We start from the raw sequence: 14,030 nt of genomic DNA, 5'->3' as shown, positions 1-14,030 counted from the left end.
AGCAGTAAAGCTTACAACAGGTAAAAGGATGTACTTTTCACCAGAGTAATTAACAAGTGGAATTCACTGCTGAAAGAAGTTGTGGTGGCTACAAGCATAGACAGTTTCAAGAGGGGATTGGATAAACATATGGAGCAGAGATCCAGCAGTGGCTATTAGCCACCAGGTATAGATAGAACACTATGTCTGGGACAGTGATGCTCTGTATTCTTAGTGCTTGGACAGGCAACAGTGAGAGGGCTTCTGGAGTTCTGGCCTGCTGGTGGTTTTGGCACTGCATGACACAGAGCGTTGGACTGGATAGGCCATTGGACTGGTCCAACATGGCTTCTCTTATGTTCTTACGTGAGATCTGGCTATGGAAAATAGGCCATATAATGTGCATTCAGCAGATCTGTAGATTTTAATATGCTTATGCAAAGCTGGGGAAGCATCTGACAAGCAGAAGCCTAACTCTAATTGGACAGAAACTCAAATGGCCAAGGTCCATGGACAAGACTCCATATGTCTATTACTATTCCAATCCACCCTACTTCCGGCTACATCTGCTTCTTAAAAATTATATGGGGAAGCCACTGAAAATGGTAGCTCTGTGTCCAGTCCTGCTCCCTCAATGTGTAGTTCAATCACTCAGTATCATATGATGTTCATTTTTATCTTACTGCAAGTGGCTACCAAAGATATATATCAATGATGAAGAATTGCATACTGTAGTGAGATCAGGGCACGGGATAAGATGAGCTAAACAAGGAGGGGAAAGCCTTGCTGATTTTACTGACCAGATATGCCACAAGCCTTTTAGTTCGATTACCTCCACTCCCATACACATATTCTGTGGAGATCTGATTTCTTTAATGCAGTCAAACCTGTGATTCTCCTATGGCATAACTCACCTTGCTGTAAAGGACATCAAGCCAATAGTCAGCCACTTTGGCAACTGATGCGTAGACCTCCTCCAAGGTGGTACCCTTCAAGAAAGCCTCAAACACAGATGACTGGAAGATCTTAACCAGCTGCAACTCCCCACGTCGCTTCACCTCGAACCCTTTCAGCTCCGCAAGGGAGCCATCTTCATTAAACACAGCATATCTGGGAGCCGGATTATACATATCAGCTTTCAAAGAACAGAAACTATCCCCACCACCTCAATGTACTTAAGTTAGGGACTACATTAGATTCCAACTTTTTTAGGAATAGAAAAGAGACCTTTTGCAAGTCTCCACTTATTTACTATTTAGCAGTGATGGTTCAACAGTCTTACCATTTTCCAATTCCTGCTCTGTGCCAGTGATGGAACTGCTCTACTGTCACTGAGCGTTTTCTGGCTTTTTACCTTTTCTTCAGTTTCTTGCCCTCTTCCTTCGAGGCAGGCAGAATCATTGCCAGATACGGCCCATCCACTTCAAAGAAAATGCTGTTCTCTGAGCGAGTAACGTATGTCAGTGAGGATGGGTCCACCAACTCCTGATATTGATCATTTGTAAACCCTTCCTGTAAGCACAGGGCAACAGATTTATTCTATTGCTGCTCCAGTACAGCATCTTAAATAAATTGTCAATGGAAGACTGGAGATCCAAGGACATGGAGTGAAACTAAACATCTCCCTTACAGAGGGTGACAAGATACACCACTGCTTGGAGCCACAGCTTATAGCCCTGCTTGGCAGCTCTACCCTGTCTGCCTGGAGATGGTGGTAAATTTGGTAGGGTAAACAGGAAATTCAGGGAAGCCATACCATCTACTCCAGTGTGAACTGCTCTGTGGCTCTCCAAGCTCCCAGGCAATTTCCAGTCCTGCTATCAGGAATCCTTTCAGTTGGAAATTTCAGGGATTGAGTTTGGACTGTTCCATGTATAGAACATAATGTGCCAGTGATCTCTTCCAAACTAATCTACTTATCTTAACCACTTAAAGGTTGTTCTCCACAGTGTGGTGAAATAACTAATTTCATGGGTAGCTGTGTAAAAATGACAACCACAGAAGATAAACACTTAATCAGGACTCTGCTAGACTCATATGGTAACCTAAAACTGCCTCCTGTACATCTACCAGCATCTCCAGATCAATTTTTTCCAGTATGCCTAGGTGTGGAATGGCCATTCATAGAGTAATAGAGTTGCCAGAAATACAACCAGGTTGTCCTAAAATAAAGGCAAAAGGAAACCACTAAAGATATTAAGCTTGGAGTAATTTTATACAAGGAGAAGGGAACGGGGTCCCACAATGGTTGAATGAAAAAACAATGCCCTTTATGCAGAGGGACAGAAGAGAGAACCAGGACACAAAGATTTATTAAAAAGTGTGACTTGTAAATGTATTTGGAGTTATGTTTGTTCTTCTGTGCCTACATAAAAGAATAGCTTGGGCAACATGCATTAAGGAACAAAAAAGAAATTAGATTTGAATTGCCACAAAATGCAAGATTCTCAAAGTTTACCCTAAATATAAGGTAATTGGGAGTAGGTAGCCAGGGAAAATGTGGGGCTGTTAACACAAGATACACCACTGCTTGGAGCCACAGCTTATAGTGCTGTTTGGCAGCTCTACCCCGTCTTAAAGAGAACTAAACTTGCATTTCCCTAAAAGTTCCTTGCAGCAGCAGCACTAAGACCGTTTTTATTTGTTACAAGAGTGACAAAAAGTAGCTTCAGAGGTGAACTCCTTGTCAAGGTCTAAAGACCAGGGTCAGATAAGTAAACTTCACTTCTCCCATGACCATTTTCTGAAGGCTTGTAAAATAGCAAAGAATTTGCTTTAAGGTCAGCTGAACTGGCCTAACAGGTCTGCTGGGGCTTTCCGATCCCCCACTAAGGCATTAACCTTCCTCACCTTCACCATAATGTTCAACATTGCACCTGGATATGAGATTGTCACTTTGGGCTTCTTGGCATTGGTGGAGTGGATAACAAAATTTTCTGGGAAGCTGTTTGGAAGGACACACCAGATCCCATCAGTGTCCAGCTCCAGTGGTCTCCTTGAAAGGATAAACAGGAGAACATTTACAGATGGTGATCAGAGGACATATTACAAGAATTTACGGCTGAAAGAGCTTAATGCTGCCAAAAGTGCCTAAGAGATGGAGAGGCAGCACCCTCCAGAGACAAGTACTGGATCTTCTGCAAGTCTGATCAACACAAGAAGCTTGCTTCTTTCTTTTGTATGAAACAGAAAGCAGCAGACCTTCAAAACAAAGCCTTCTTATTGTAGATGGAACACAGCACATGAACAGCACTGTACAACAGGAGAAAAAACAAATGTACAAGAATCAGCTGCTGAAAAGAAATTCTCACATTGGAAAACATATCATCACACCTTTGGAGCAATTAGCTCACCATTAGATTCTTTGATAGCTATTTGTTGTTTTTATGATTTTTGTTTTTCTGGAAAGGTGGCCTAGCTATTTTAAAAGTAAAATAGGGGAATGTAAAAACAAACAGTATTAACTTGCTCTAAAAGAGAGCTGATCCCAGCTAACTCCTGAATGCAATTCAAGTACTTACCCAATTTGCTCAATCAATTCCCTGGCTTGCGTGATGATGTTTGCGCCAGTGAAGCAGACAATTCCAGCCATTTCCATAGAGTACCACCGAGCCCTGTGAGAGGAGTAAAGAGAACATAAAAAAAGGCCAGCTGCATCAGATATGTAGTCCATCTAGTCCAGCATCCCATTTCACACAATGGTTTACCAGTTGCCTTGAAGGGTCTACAAACAGGACAGAGAGGCCAAGGTCTCATTGATGTTACCTCCTAGCACTGGTTTTCAGAGGCTTATTGCTTCTGAATATGTCAGTTCCCTTTACTCACCATAGCCAGTAGCCATTGACTGACCAATCCACTATGAATCTGTCCTTTTAAAACCACCTACACAGGTGGCTATCACAACCTCTCACTGAGTAAAGAAGTGCTTTCTTTTGTTTGTCCTATACCTATTGCAAATCAACTTCACTGGATGTCCCGGAGTTTTAGTATTATTGGAGAGGGGAAAAACCTTCCCTCTATCCACTTTCTCCACCCCATGCATAATTCTCAGACTCTTCAGTTTTTCTTCACAGGAATGGTGCTCCAGCCCCTGGTTGCCTTCTTCTGTACTTTTTCCAGTTCTGCAATATTGTTTTTGAGATATGACAACCAGAACTGTACACACACAGTATTCCAGATGCGTCTGTACCAAAACTTTACACAAGGGCATTCATGGTCATTTTATTCTTAGAAGGGAGACTGATGAGAAAAGGGTAAGGAGTAATTTGTTTATGAATAGTTATTGTAAACTACTTCAAGTATGATTCTAACCAAAAGGCGTAGCATGATGGCGGTGAAAATGCAACTATGAAGAAGTCTACAATTCAAATCTCACCTTAAGGAAGTCTCTGTTCTATCAGTCTTCCTCTGCTATTTATTTATCCATCCATAAGCTAGTTCCCAATATTCCACCATTCTTTAACAAGACTGGGAAACAGAACACAGGTATACTGCAGGTGATGGCAAGGTGTGCCATATAACTCTGGAGGTCTTGATCATCTATATCTGGACAGCAGTGCAGCTATGTATTTTATGCACAGAGTACACAGTCTGTCTGTCATGTACCTTGCATCCATGATTATAGGCATTTTGTTAGCAGGGATAATAGTGACCTCCTTCATCAGCTTTGAATGTTTAAAATGCACAACATGCATTCAGTATTAATAGCAGAATTCTAACTAAGATTTTTCCCACATGGGCTATCTGTCCTGGGTTTGATGCTGTTAGGATGTGGATCTATTCCCTATTACTTTGAGGTGCATTTGTATGCCTTTGAGGATTTCCCCAACTTTTCTCTAATCTTTCCCAAACTGACTTTGCTTCAAGATTTTGAGAAAGACTGGAGAAAAGTCTGGATGGCTGCTGTGTGGGTGGGAAAATTCAGATTTTCCTGGCCCCACCTACACAGCAGCCATTTTCTCTGGTTATGTCCCTGCAGTGGCCATTTCATCATCTTCTTCTAAAAGGGGGATTTTGAGATTAAAAAATCAGCAATTGAATATTGTTATATTATAGCTATCTGTGTACTAGGTTCTTTGGATTGCCAGCTTTCATTTTTTTAAAAGTCAGTTTCTCACTTCTTTTGTTACATAGATATATAGAGAAAGACATCTCTGCAACAAAAGGCACTAAAAGCAGACTTTTTTAAAAATGAAAGCTGTCAGTTTAGAGAACCTGGCACATAGTTTGACATTAAAATATTCAACTGCCAATGTAAACAATCCTGGAAAAATGTACCATGTGGAAGCTCCGTTGCTGCTATGCTGTATTGGCAGCTGCAAAGTTAGGGGAAATGCCAAAGAAGGAGGTACTATGGGACAGGAGAACTAGGAGGTGATTAGACAGAGAGCTAGGAAATAAGTCTTTCTCTCTCAAGAAGCCAGCAAAAAATTATGAGAAAGACCTATGGCTATTGCTGTTCTTTGAGAGGAGAGCATTCATGTATTTCTACTCCCACTCACCCTTTGCGCATGACGTAGCCATAAAAGGAGTTGAGAATGCACTTGTGTGCCAGTTGCAAGGAGTCATACAAAATCTCCATATTCTTGCAGCGCTTCACTTCAGAAGCATCACCCATCTCCATGGCTGCAGCCAGTTTCTTCTTCCACACCTGGGACAAACAGATATAAGTAAAGGACATATAACCTATTCAAGCCACAGGCTTTCTCCAGCTACCCTCAATTTAATGGTTTACAATATGGCTGAGCACAAAGCTGGTATAGCCTCTGCCCAGGGTTCAGAACTCAGCCAACACCATGCTGTGATAGTTGTTCTTCTGAAACCTAGAAGTATAAGCATTCTTTCTTCAATGAGAAAAATATTACAGTGACACTACTATCCTAAGTACAGCCAGACATTACTATGACCACTGCCAATGGACTTAGAAAGGCGCAATTCTGCCTAGGAATGCACTGTAAAAGTTGAAGTTCACCTATAAGGGTAGGGATAGTTTAAACACAAGGAAATGCAGAACAGAGTATCACTGCCTCACTGACCACTACAGAGACACTGGCAATGCACTATGTCATGGGAAAGACAGAGGCCCTTAAATCTACCCTATCAATTAGTCAGTGGTTGGACACCATATTGAAGATAACTCCTTAGATAAAATTAAACCATTTTTTCTAGCCCTTTTCATCCCACCAAAAAGTAATTCATTGCACAGTTTGTGAGCTGAACATCTCACATAGCTCTTAACTAACTGCCTGACTTGGTTCACTAAATGTCTAACTAGCTCTGCTGTATCATCCACCACACCAGAGGTATGACAACTGTGCTAACACAAACTGCTCAGTTTCACATCTTACTGATGACTTTTCTTTATGGCTGGTGCATTTTTAGGGTTATTTAAAAAAAATTGTGGGTTATCCCCAGCATTTGGAATGGAAGCAGGTAATTTTAAAGGCTTTGAAACAGCATCCTAAAATTAACACGATCCAGTGAATGGCAGCCAGTGAAAAATAGCAACCTGCCATTCTATTAACAACTTCAGCTCAAACCCCATCCTTCTTTAGATCTTGCATCACTTCCAAAAAGCTCACTGTCTGCTTGTGTGTGACCCTTAATGCAGTGAAGTACTTCCTCTGAAGTTTCAGTGGAATTGCTCATGAGCAGTTTGTTGCACAGCAGACTCTAATTGCTGAGACTCTCAGCATGGCCCATTCCACCAATCTTTACAAAGACAGGGGGATGCTCTGATAGGTGCCAGGACACAAAGGCCTTTACAAGATCTGTGAACACTTTTGAAAACAAGGAGCATACCTTGTGTAGTCCCTTGAACTCATAACGACGATCCCTGAAAGCCCGCACAGTGTCTACATAGAAGGAGTTTTCTCGCTGGCAGATGGTGGTGACTCGCTCCTCCACTCTGGTCACATGGATTTTCTTGTAGGCTTTACGACAGTAATCTGTTCAAGAGTTGGGTACAAAGAGCTCATTCCAAAACAGACAACTCCCAAATTGCAGCAGGGGAAAACACTTGTCATCACTGAGGTATGGGAGACTCCACATAAGAGAACATAGTGCATGTCGGGTCACAGCTGTCAATGTGACAGGTTGAGAAAAAAAGCTCCAGCACCATCAGCCAAGCCAATCCCACATACATATCCCAGAATACAGCATTTACATTTTGTTCTCACCTGTTAAACGTTTCTTCTCATATTTGGCTTGCTCCTCTCTAGACATCCCATGGAATGCCTGGGGTGGTCCACCAGGGAAGAGAGAAGGGAACTTTTCAGACTCCAGCTGTTGCTGGATCCGGTGGTACTCGCTGCGGCTTGCTGGCACTGAGATGTTGGTAGGATAGAGAAAGACAACTGTGAATAAATCTGCAGAGCTGGAGAATTCAGATACAGCAAAGGAGCTTTACTTAGCCAAGTGGACAGCAGAGATCGACACTCACTGAATTCTCCTCTCCACTGCCAGGTCATCCTTCGCTGACAATTGGCACCTGGCTTGTTGAAGTCACAGGCAGCACAGGTGGCCTCATCCACCATTGCTGATGGCTGAAAAGAAAGCAGAGACAGATTAAATTGGGTGTGACAGAGGAGGCCACAAAAGTTCTAAGGCCAGGTAAACAAGGATATTTACACCAGGCCCGACACCAGAAGATGGACAAGTAAGAGGTCTTTTAGTAATTCCTGAATTTACTAATTTACCAATTCATAGTAAATAAATGGGCAATCTTCGCAGTGGAAGACGGTAAGCAGTGGGGTGCTGCAGGGCTAGGTACTGAGTCCCACACTCTTTAACTTGTTCATTAATGACACGGAGCGTTGGACTGGATGGGACATTGGCCTGATCCAACATGGCTTCTCTTATGTTCATGTTACTCTCTTAATGAGGAGCTGTCTGCACCAAAGTCTGCCTATATCTGTAGATCCTCCAGCTCTGACACCCACTAGAGGCAGCAGTGGCTAGAGTGACCCCTGCAGCACTTAAGAGCCGGTTCTTCAGGGGTCACTTGACTCAGAGCTTGCCAACAATGGGTATCTGACCCCACAACCATTCATCCTGCAGCATGCCAGTCAACTGAACTGAGTGGCTCCTGCTGTGCTAGGGAAGCTACTGGAGCTTGGCTTTCCATTCTCCTGACTGGCAGCAGCCCTCCACAGCACCAGCCTACCAGGAACTTTCTCTGTAAGTTAAATGAGCAGTCTGCCCTTACTTCTAACATTCACTTCCAACAGAAAAGAGCTGCCATCATTCACTCTCAGTAGCCTCTCACTAGAAAGAGGAAGCACACTGCAATGTAAATTTATTTCCCTTCCTCAGTTTTCCTGGTGGCAGCAGCTGTTGCATGAAATAGGAAGGGGGAATAACAAGCAAAAGGCCCAATTGCAATGTGAGCTGGGAGGCCACTAACAGTGCAGTACATATTGCTAACAAGGAGAGGTCTGAAATGTTCCCTGAGAGACTAGGTGAAAGGGCTTCACTTCTGTGATTCTGTAGCACAAGCTGCAGGTAACAGCCTCGTTCTTTTGAATGAGACAATAGAACAAAGAATCCTGTCCTGAATGCACTCCAGGATCTTGAACCACAAATCAGAGCTCCACTTCCTACAATGTGGGCTTTTTTCCTGTGACTCAGAAGTTGCCAACAGCAAATGCGTTGTCCAAAACATTTATGTTCTTATGGCAGAGTGCCTGTTAGAATAAGATGCAAACCACAAGAACACCACCTCATTCCTCTGACAACCCACTGTGCCCACCTGCAGTCTGTTGGTCAAGATGATGTTGGGATACATGGCCCCCACGTCCAGATGATAGATTAGAGGACACTCAATCCTGTTGGGAACGTCCTTCAAGGAGTTCAGCTTGACTTTGATTTCATCACAAACCTGAGACAAGAATAAATAGTTTAAATGCAAAGCAGTTCAGCACAGACAAGGATATCTCACCAAGTCCTGCATCAGCAGTTTATGTTGCCCTCTGAACATAGTAACAAGACTTATATTGAACTGGATAGACTTAAATGTGGGCCATGTGTAACTCTCCAAACTGTTCAAAAATGGGAACTCTTTACATACCACTGAACCATATCCCAATAAAATGGTGAGGAAACAGAACAGAGATTAAAGTTACCAGCAACTGGAAGGAAAGGCACACTGTACAATGTCAAGGGAGACAATGTAAAGGCCAAGAACCCAACCACTGATGTCTCCTTCTCTGACCCAGGTCCAGGTAATACTAGTTTATCCATATATTAAAAAAGTCAAAGTTACCTCCTGAAAGTTGGTAACTTGATCTAGCGGTACACTTTCCTCTTCCTCAATGGCATGGCGCATTGTCTTTTCTACACGCTGTAGCAGGAAGTCAAAGGCAGCAGGATTCTAGAAAAAATAAGGGCATGTAGAGTTAAGCATTATGTCTGTGTCAATAATTGTCAGTGCAGTGATAGTCCTGTGCTAGAATACTGCACAACATGGGCAAGGACAAAGTAATTCACTGCCCTGAAGAGGTATTAATTCTTCCAGTGCATCCTGACTACTACATAGGTTGATCATAAGCAGTCTAGTCCAACAGACAAGAGAATGAATGTAGTTTGGAAAGTAGCAGCAATGTAGGTGCTTTCTGGTGAAAAAGATGCAGGCCCACTTCCCCCAGAAAGTGGAGACTCAGACCAGTACTGGTTTTTCCTTAGCCCTGAATCCCTGTACCCGTGGTCAGGACAACATGCAGGGTTCTACTCCCCATTCAGCACCAGAGTTAAATTACAGTAATTAGGTTGGATCCAAACTCAAGAATCCAATGGCAGAATAGAACTTTCCTGCCCCCCTCTCCCACTGCACCTGACCCCAAAGATCTCCACAACATGCTGATCCAAAGCACATACCATCCTAAAGCGGCAGGGAATGTCACTGCGGAAGACCCCGGATTCCAGTGCTTCCACATGGCCCCCGACATACGTCTCTGAGTCCAGCACATGCCCATCATTAGTGAGCTTGTTGAACTCCTGCTCTCGCTTGTTGGGGAAGATGATGTTGGCATGATAGGCTTGGACCATGAGCAGTGCTTCACACAGTGTCCCAGAGCCCTTTCGCAGCACCTGGTGGAGGAGAAGGAAACACGAAATTTACCAGAAATCTCTTCCTTCAGGCATTCACTAAGATGAGAAGCTGTTCCCAGCCCCTTCAAGGACGCAGGACTTCTGGAAGTTTCTGGAATCATTTTGAGGAAGTCACTCTCTGTTCAGAGGATTCCACAGAAGACGAATAACCCAAGCTATGCTAGACAAAACATCTATGAGCTCTGAGCCTTGAACAGTACCCATCTTTACAGAGCAAAAAGACAGGTGGTCATCCCCAAATTCTATCATCCTCTTCATTTTAATTACAGTGTCACTCCTCTTACAAGATGTTGTCCTCCTTTAAAAACATGAACATCTTGTATAAGTCAGGGTGGTATAGTAGTGATATGTTAAATAAATTTTAAAATAAAAATTCACCAGCTGTGCAACAAAGAGGCTTAACTGGTATCATCCATCTTGACTGTGGCCAAATGACTCATCAAATTAGAAACCATGTAAATCAGCTAGGTCAGCATACATGATAATCTTGCACATGCTTGTATGGGTAATTATGCAGACCTACATGCAATTTTTAAAGACGTTATTTCATGAAGAGAAGTCCTTCCTGTACAGAAATGGACATGGTTGAAATACTGTAAATTCTGGGCAGTAAGGCATCAGGAAAAAAAGCAGGCATATAGAGAAGATTTCATATAAAGGCACTTTTAGGTGATTAGATTTCAGCAAAGGTTCCCATTAATCTGTCTGGGCTCCTTTACTGTATCCTCAGTGTGACAGTTTATTGGTCTTACCAGAACAAGACTGAAGCTCCAACACACTCACCTCATCAGGCTCCATTGGGATGATGGTGCACAAGGCAAAGATGAAAGGGTGAACATACTTCATGTACATGTAATAGGTAGCAACAGCATCAGACACTGAGTAGGTGGCCAGAGTCTGGAGAAGAAATTACACAAAATCTGCCCTGAATATATGGTGGTGAGAAGAACTTGGAGCACTTTTAATTTTTCTGCCCCAAAGACTGCATATTGGTTCTGCACAAACAACATGTCAAGACATTCTTTTAACCTGCAGCATGGACAATAAATGGAGGATCCTTGGCTGTATGCTGCTATATATCCGTCAGTGGAGGCTTTTAGTGGTAAGAAATCCCCCCCCCCCCGCTACATGCTGATTTAACAGTTAAAAACATAAGCTCAACCCAGTGACAGCCAACCTTCTGAGCACATGTCTCAAAATAAGACCCAGTGCACCAGTTTGGTGTATACTACATATATTCATAACTGTCCTGTGCCTTGGTATGCTCTGAAGAAGAGATTGGATTTATACCCTGCCCTTCACTTGGGAGTCTCAGAGTAGCTTACAATCTCCTTCCCTTCCTAACCCCACAACACATGCCCTGTGAGGTAGGTGGGTTGAGAGAGCTTTTTCAAGAACTGGAACTGACCCAAGGTCAATCCAGTGGTTGCATGTGAAGGAGTGTGGAATCAAACCCAGTTCTCCCAGATTAGAGTCTGCACACTTAACCACTACACCAAACTGGCCTCTAGTTTACTGACCTAAAGAGAATGCGACAACATAACAGGTAAGGGAAAGGCAAGAGTGTAGATCTCAGCATGCCACAGCCAGATCCATATTCTGTCATTCTCCTTTCCAATACTTGTAAGCAGAAGTTGATCACCCAGTGCTGGCTCTACACTTTTTGCTGCCTACAGACACTCTGCCCATTTTGGTCTAACTCTAAGCAGCTAATCCTCCCTGCTGCCACACCCCCTTTAAGGCCCTCCATGTAAAACAAAACAAATAGTGTAAAAAACAGTGTGGCAAGCCACATGTATTTTATGGACCTTCCTAAGTTCTCAAGAGATTCCTACTTCTAGCAAAAGTTAGCCCAATCTTTCAGTTGCTTAAGGCAACCAACACAATAAATGAACGCTTGTAAAATCTCTGGAAGCCCTGGAAAATGAGTGGGCTTCCCATCAGTATATCTAATCCTCCAAACAGCCTCATTTGTGGACACTTAAAGCCATGGATTGGGACCATGCAGAGACACAAAGGATTCTATTGCAGAAAAATATACTTATCAAAAATGGAGGGAGGAGGTAAAATCCCCCCCACAAAGGAATGCTGTCTGTGCAAGTGCAGACAATGTACACAGAGCAAACAGAGGGAGAGGAGAAGCCAGCCAAGTCAATGGCACATCTGGACATCAGCACCAACTCTGCAACTGCTGCTTTTCTCAGCTGATATGTAGGCGACCAGGAAGGGGAGGAGACCTGAGACCTACTGCAGTGCCCTCTCCACTGCTGACAACTTTGCTACTGCTGCCCCACCATGGAGGAGAGGAGCCTGTGAGCTACTATGCACCTCCCCACTTACTGCAGAAGCCAGCCATACTACCAATGCTTCTCCAGACAGAGGAAGAGAACTGGAAGCCATCCTGCTTCCCCTCCCCCACCAAGTCAGCAGTGATGTAGGTGGGTAGGGGAAGAGGAGCTGGCAGCTGCCATTGCTCACACTCTCCGAGTGAGCTAGGGGAAGGCTGGGTGGCTAGATCAGTGGGGAGTTGGACAGGTGAGAGGAGGTATTAGGTGAAATTCCCCCTTCTCACAAATTTCAGAGGTCCCTACTTGTTCTATTCTAAAAGAGGTGTAGGAGTGTGAAGAAGCAAAGACTCTCTGGATCCTTGGTACGATAGAAGTTAGTCAATCTCTGAAAATCTACTGCCTAACTACCTCAGTTGACCTAATGGAAAAGCCAGCCTGTGGAACAGAGAACCTTCCTCCTGAACAAAAGAGCAGAGAAAGCGATCCGCATAAAGAAGAAACACTTCCTCCATACAGGGGATCTATTATAAGGTCAGAAACCTATATTCAACAATTGGAATAAATAAAGCATCTCTGCAAAGGCCTGGAAAGCAGTGCATATGTGGCAGCAACAGCAAACACCCCCTGGCCACCTGAAACGGATTTCTAGGCCAGTTTGTATCATGTAGTAGCTAACAGAATGGACTGTGTGATTTGAACATAAGAGAAGCCATGTTAGATCAGGCCAATGGCCCATCCAGTCCAACACTCTGTGTCACACAGTGGCAAAATTTTTATACACACACACACACACACACAGTGGCTAATAGCCACTGATGGACCTCTGCTCCATATTTTTATCTAAACCCCTCTTGAAGGTGGCTATGCTTGTGGCCACCACCACCTCCTGTGGCAGTGAATTCCACATGTTAATCACCCTTTGGGTGAAGTAGTACTTCCTTTTATCCGTTTTAACCTGTCTGCTCAGCAATTTCATCGAATGCCCACGAGTTCTTCTATTGTGAGAAAGGGAGAAAAGTACTTCTTTCTCTACTTTCTCCATCCCATGCATTATCTTGTAAACCTCTATCATGTCACCCCGCAGTCGACGTTTCTCCAAGCTAAAGTCCCAAGAGTGTCAACCTTTCTTCATAGGGAAAGTGCTCCAGCCCTTTAATCATTCTAGTTGCCCTTTTCTGGACTTTCTCCAATGCTATAATATCCTTTTTGAGGTGCGGCGACCAGAACTGCACACAGTACTCCAAATGAGACTGTACCATCGATTTATACAGGGGCATTATGATACTGGCTGATTTGTTTTCAGTTCCCTTCCTAATAATTCCCAGCATGGCGTTGGCCTTTTTTATTGCAAACGCACACTGTCTTGACATTTTCAGTGAGTTATCTACCACGACCCCAAGATCTCTCTCTTGGTCAGTCTCTGCCAGTTCACACCCCATCAACTTGTATTTGGCAAGGTCCTAGTTCCAATCTCACCTCTGCCATGACTCACCAGGTGGCTTTTAGCAAGTTATTCTTGCTCAGACACCCCCTGACAATTCTGTAACATAGGAATAAGTATACTGGCTTATATTACAGCATAGTTTATCAAAATAATTACAATAAGATAATGTATGTATGGAACTCTGAAAACAGAAAGTCCTACTTAAATGTTAA

The 14,030-nt window shown here is 43.4% G+C and overlaps 1 protein-coding gene across 1 annotated transcript in view; it reads right to left on the bottom strand.

Annotated features, from left to right (window-relative positions):
• POLE (DNA polymerase epsilon, catalytic subunit) overlaps positions 1-14,030 on the bottom strand; it is a 58,628-nt gene that overhangs the window by 30,960 nt on the left and 13,638 nt on the right. The window contains exons 14-25 of the mRNA XM_060250191.1: positions 10,870-10,983; positions 9,853-10,065; positions 9,242-9,349; positions 8,729-8,857; positions 7,421-7,523; positions 7,158-7,304; positions 6,781-6,926; positions 5,481-5,629; positions 3,501-3,593; positions 2,830-2,974; positions 1,334-1,491; positions 894-1,089 (exon numbers count right to left, since the gene is read on the bottom strand). Coding sequence (XP_060106174.1) covers positions 894-1,089; positions 1,334-1,491; positions 2,830-2,974; positions 3,501-3,593; positions 5,481-5,629; positions 6,781-6,926; positions 7,158-7,304; positions 7,421-7,523; positions 8,729-8,857; positions 9,242-9,349; positions 9,853-10,065; positions 10,870-10,983 — 1,701 coding nt within the window. The remainder of the gene's footprint in view (positions 1-893; positions 1,090-1,333; positions 1,492-2,829; positions 2,975-3,500; positions 3,594-5,480; positions 5,630-6,780; positions 6,927-7,157; positions 7,305-7,420; positions 7,524-8,728; positions 8,858-9,241; positions 9,350-9,852; positions 10,066-10,869; positions 10,984-14,030) is intronic.

Source organism: Heteronotia binoei, chromosome 11 (assembly GCF_032191835.1).
Source record: "Heteronotia binoei isolate CCM8104 ecotype False Entrance Well chromosome 11, APGP_CSIRO_Hbin_v1, whole genome shotgun sequence".
NCBI classification, from domain to species: Eukaryota; Metazoa; Chordata; class Lepidosauria; order Squamata; family Gekkonidae; genus Heteronotia; species Heteronotia binoei.
The sequence above is the reverse complement of the archived record's forward strand: the minus strand, read 5'-3'. Positions and strand labels throughout refer to the sequence as shown.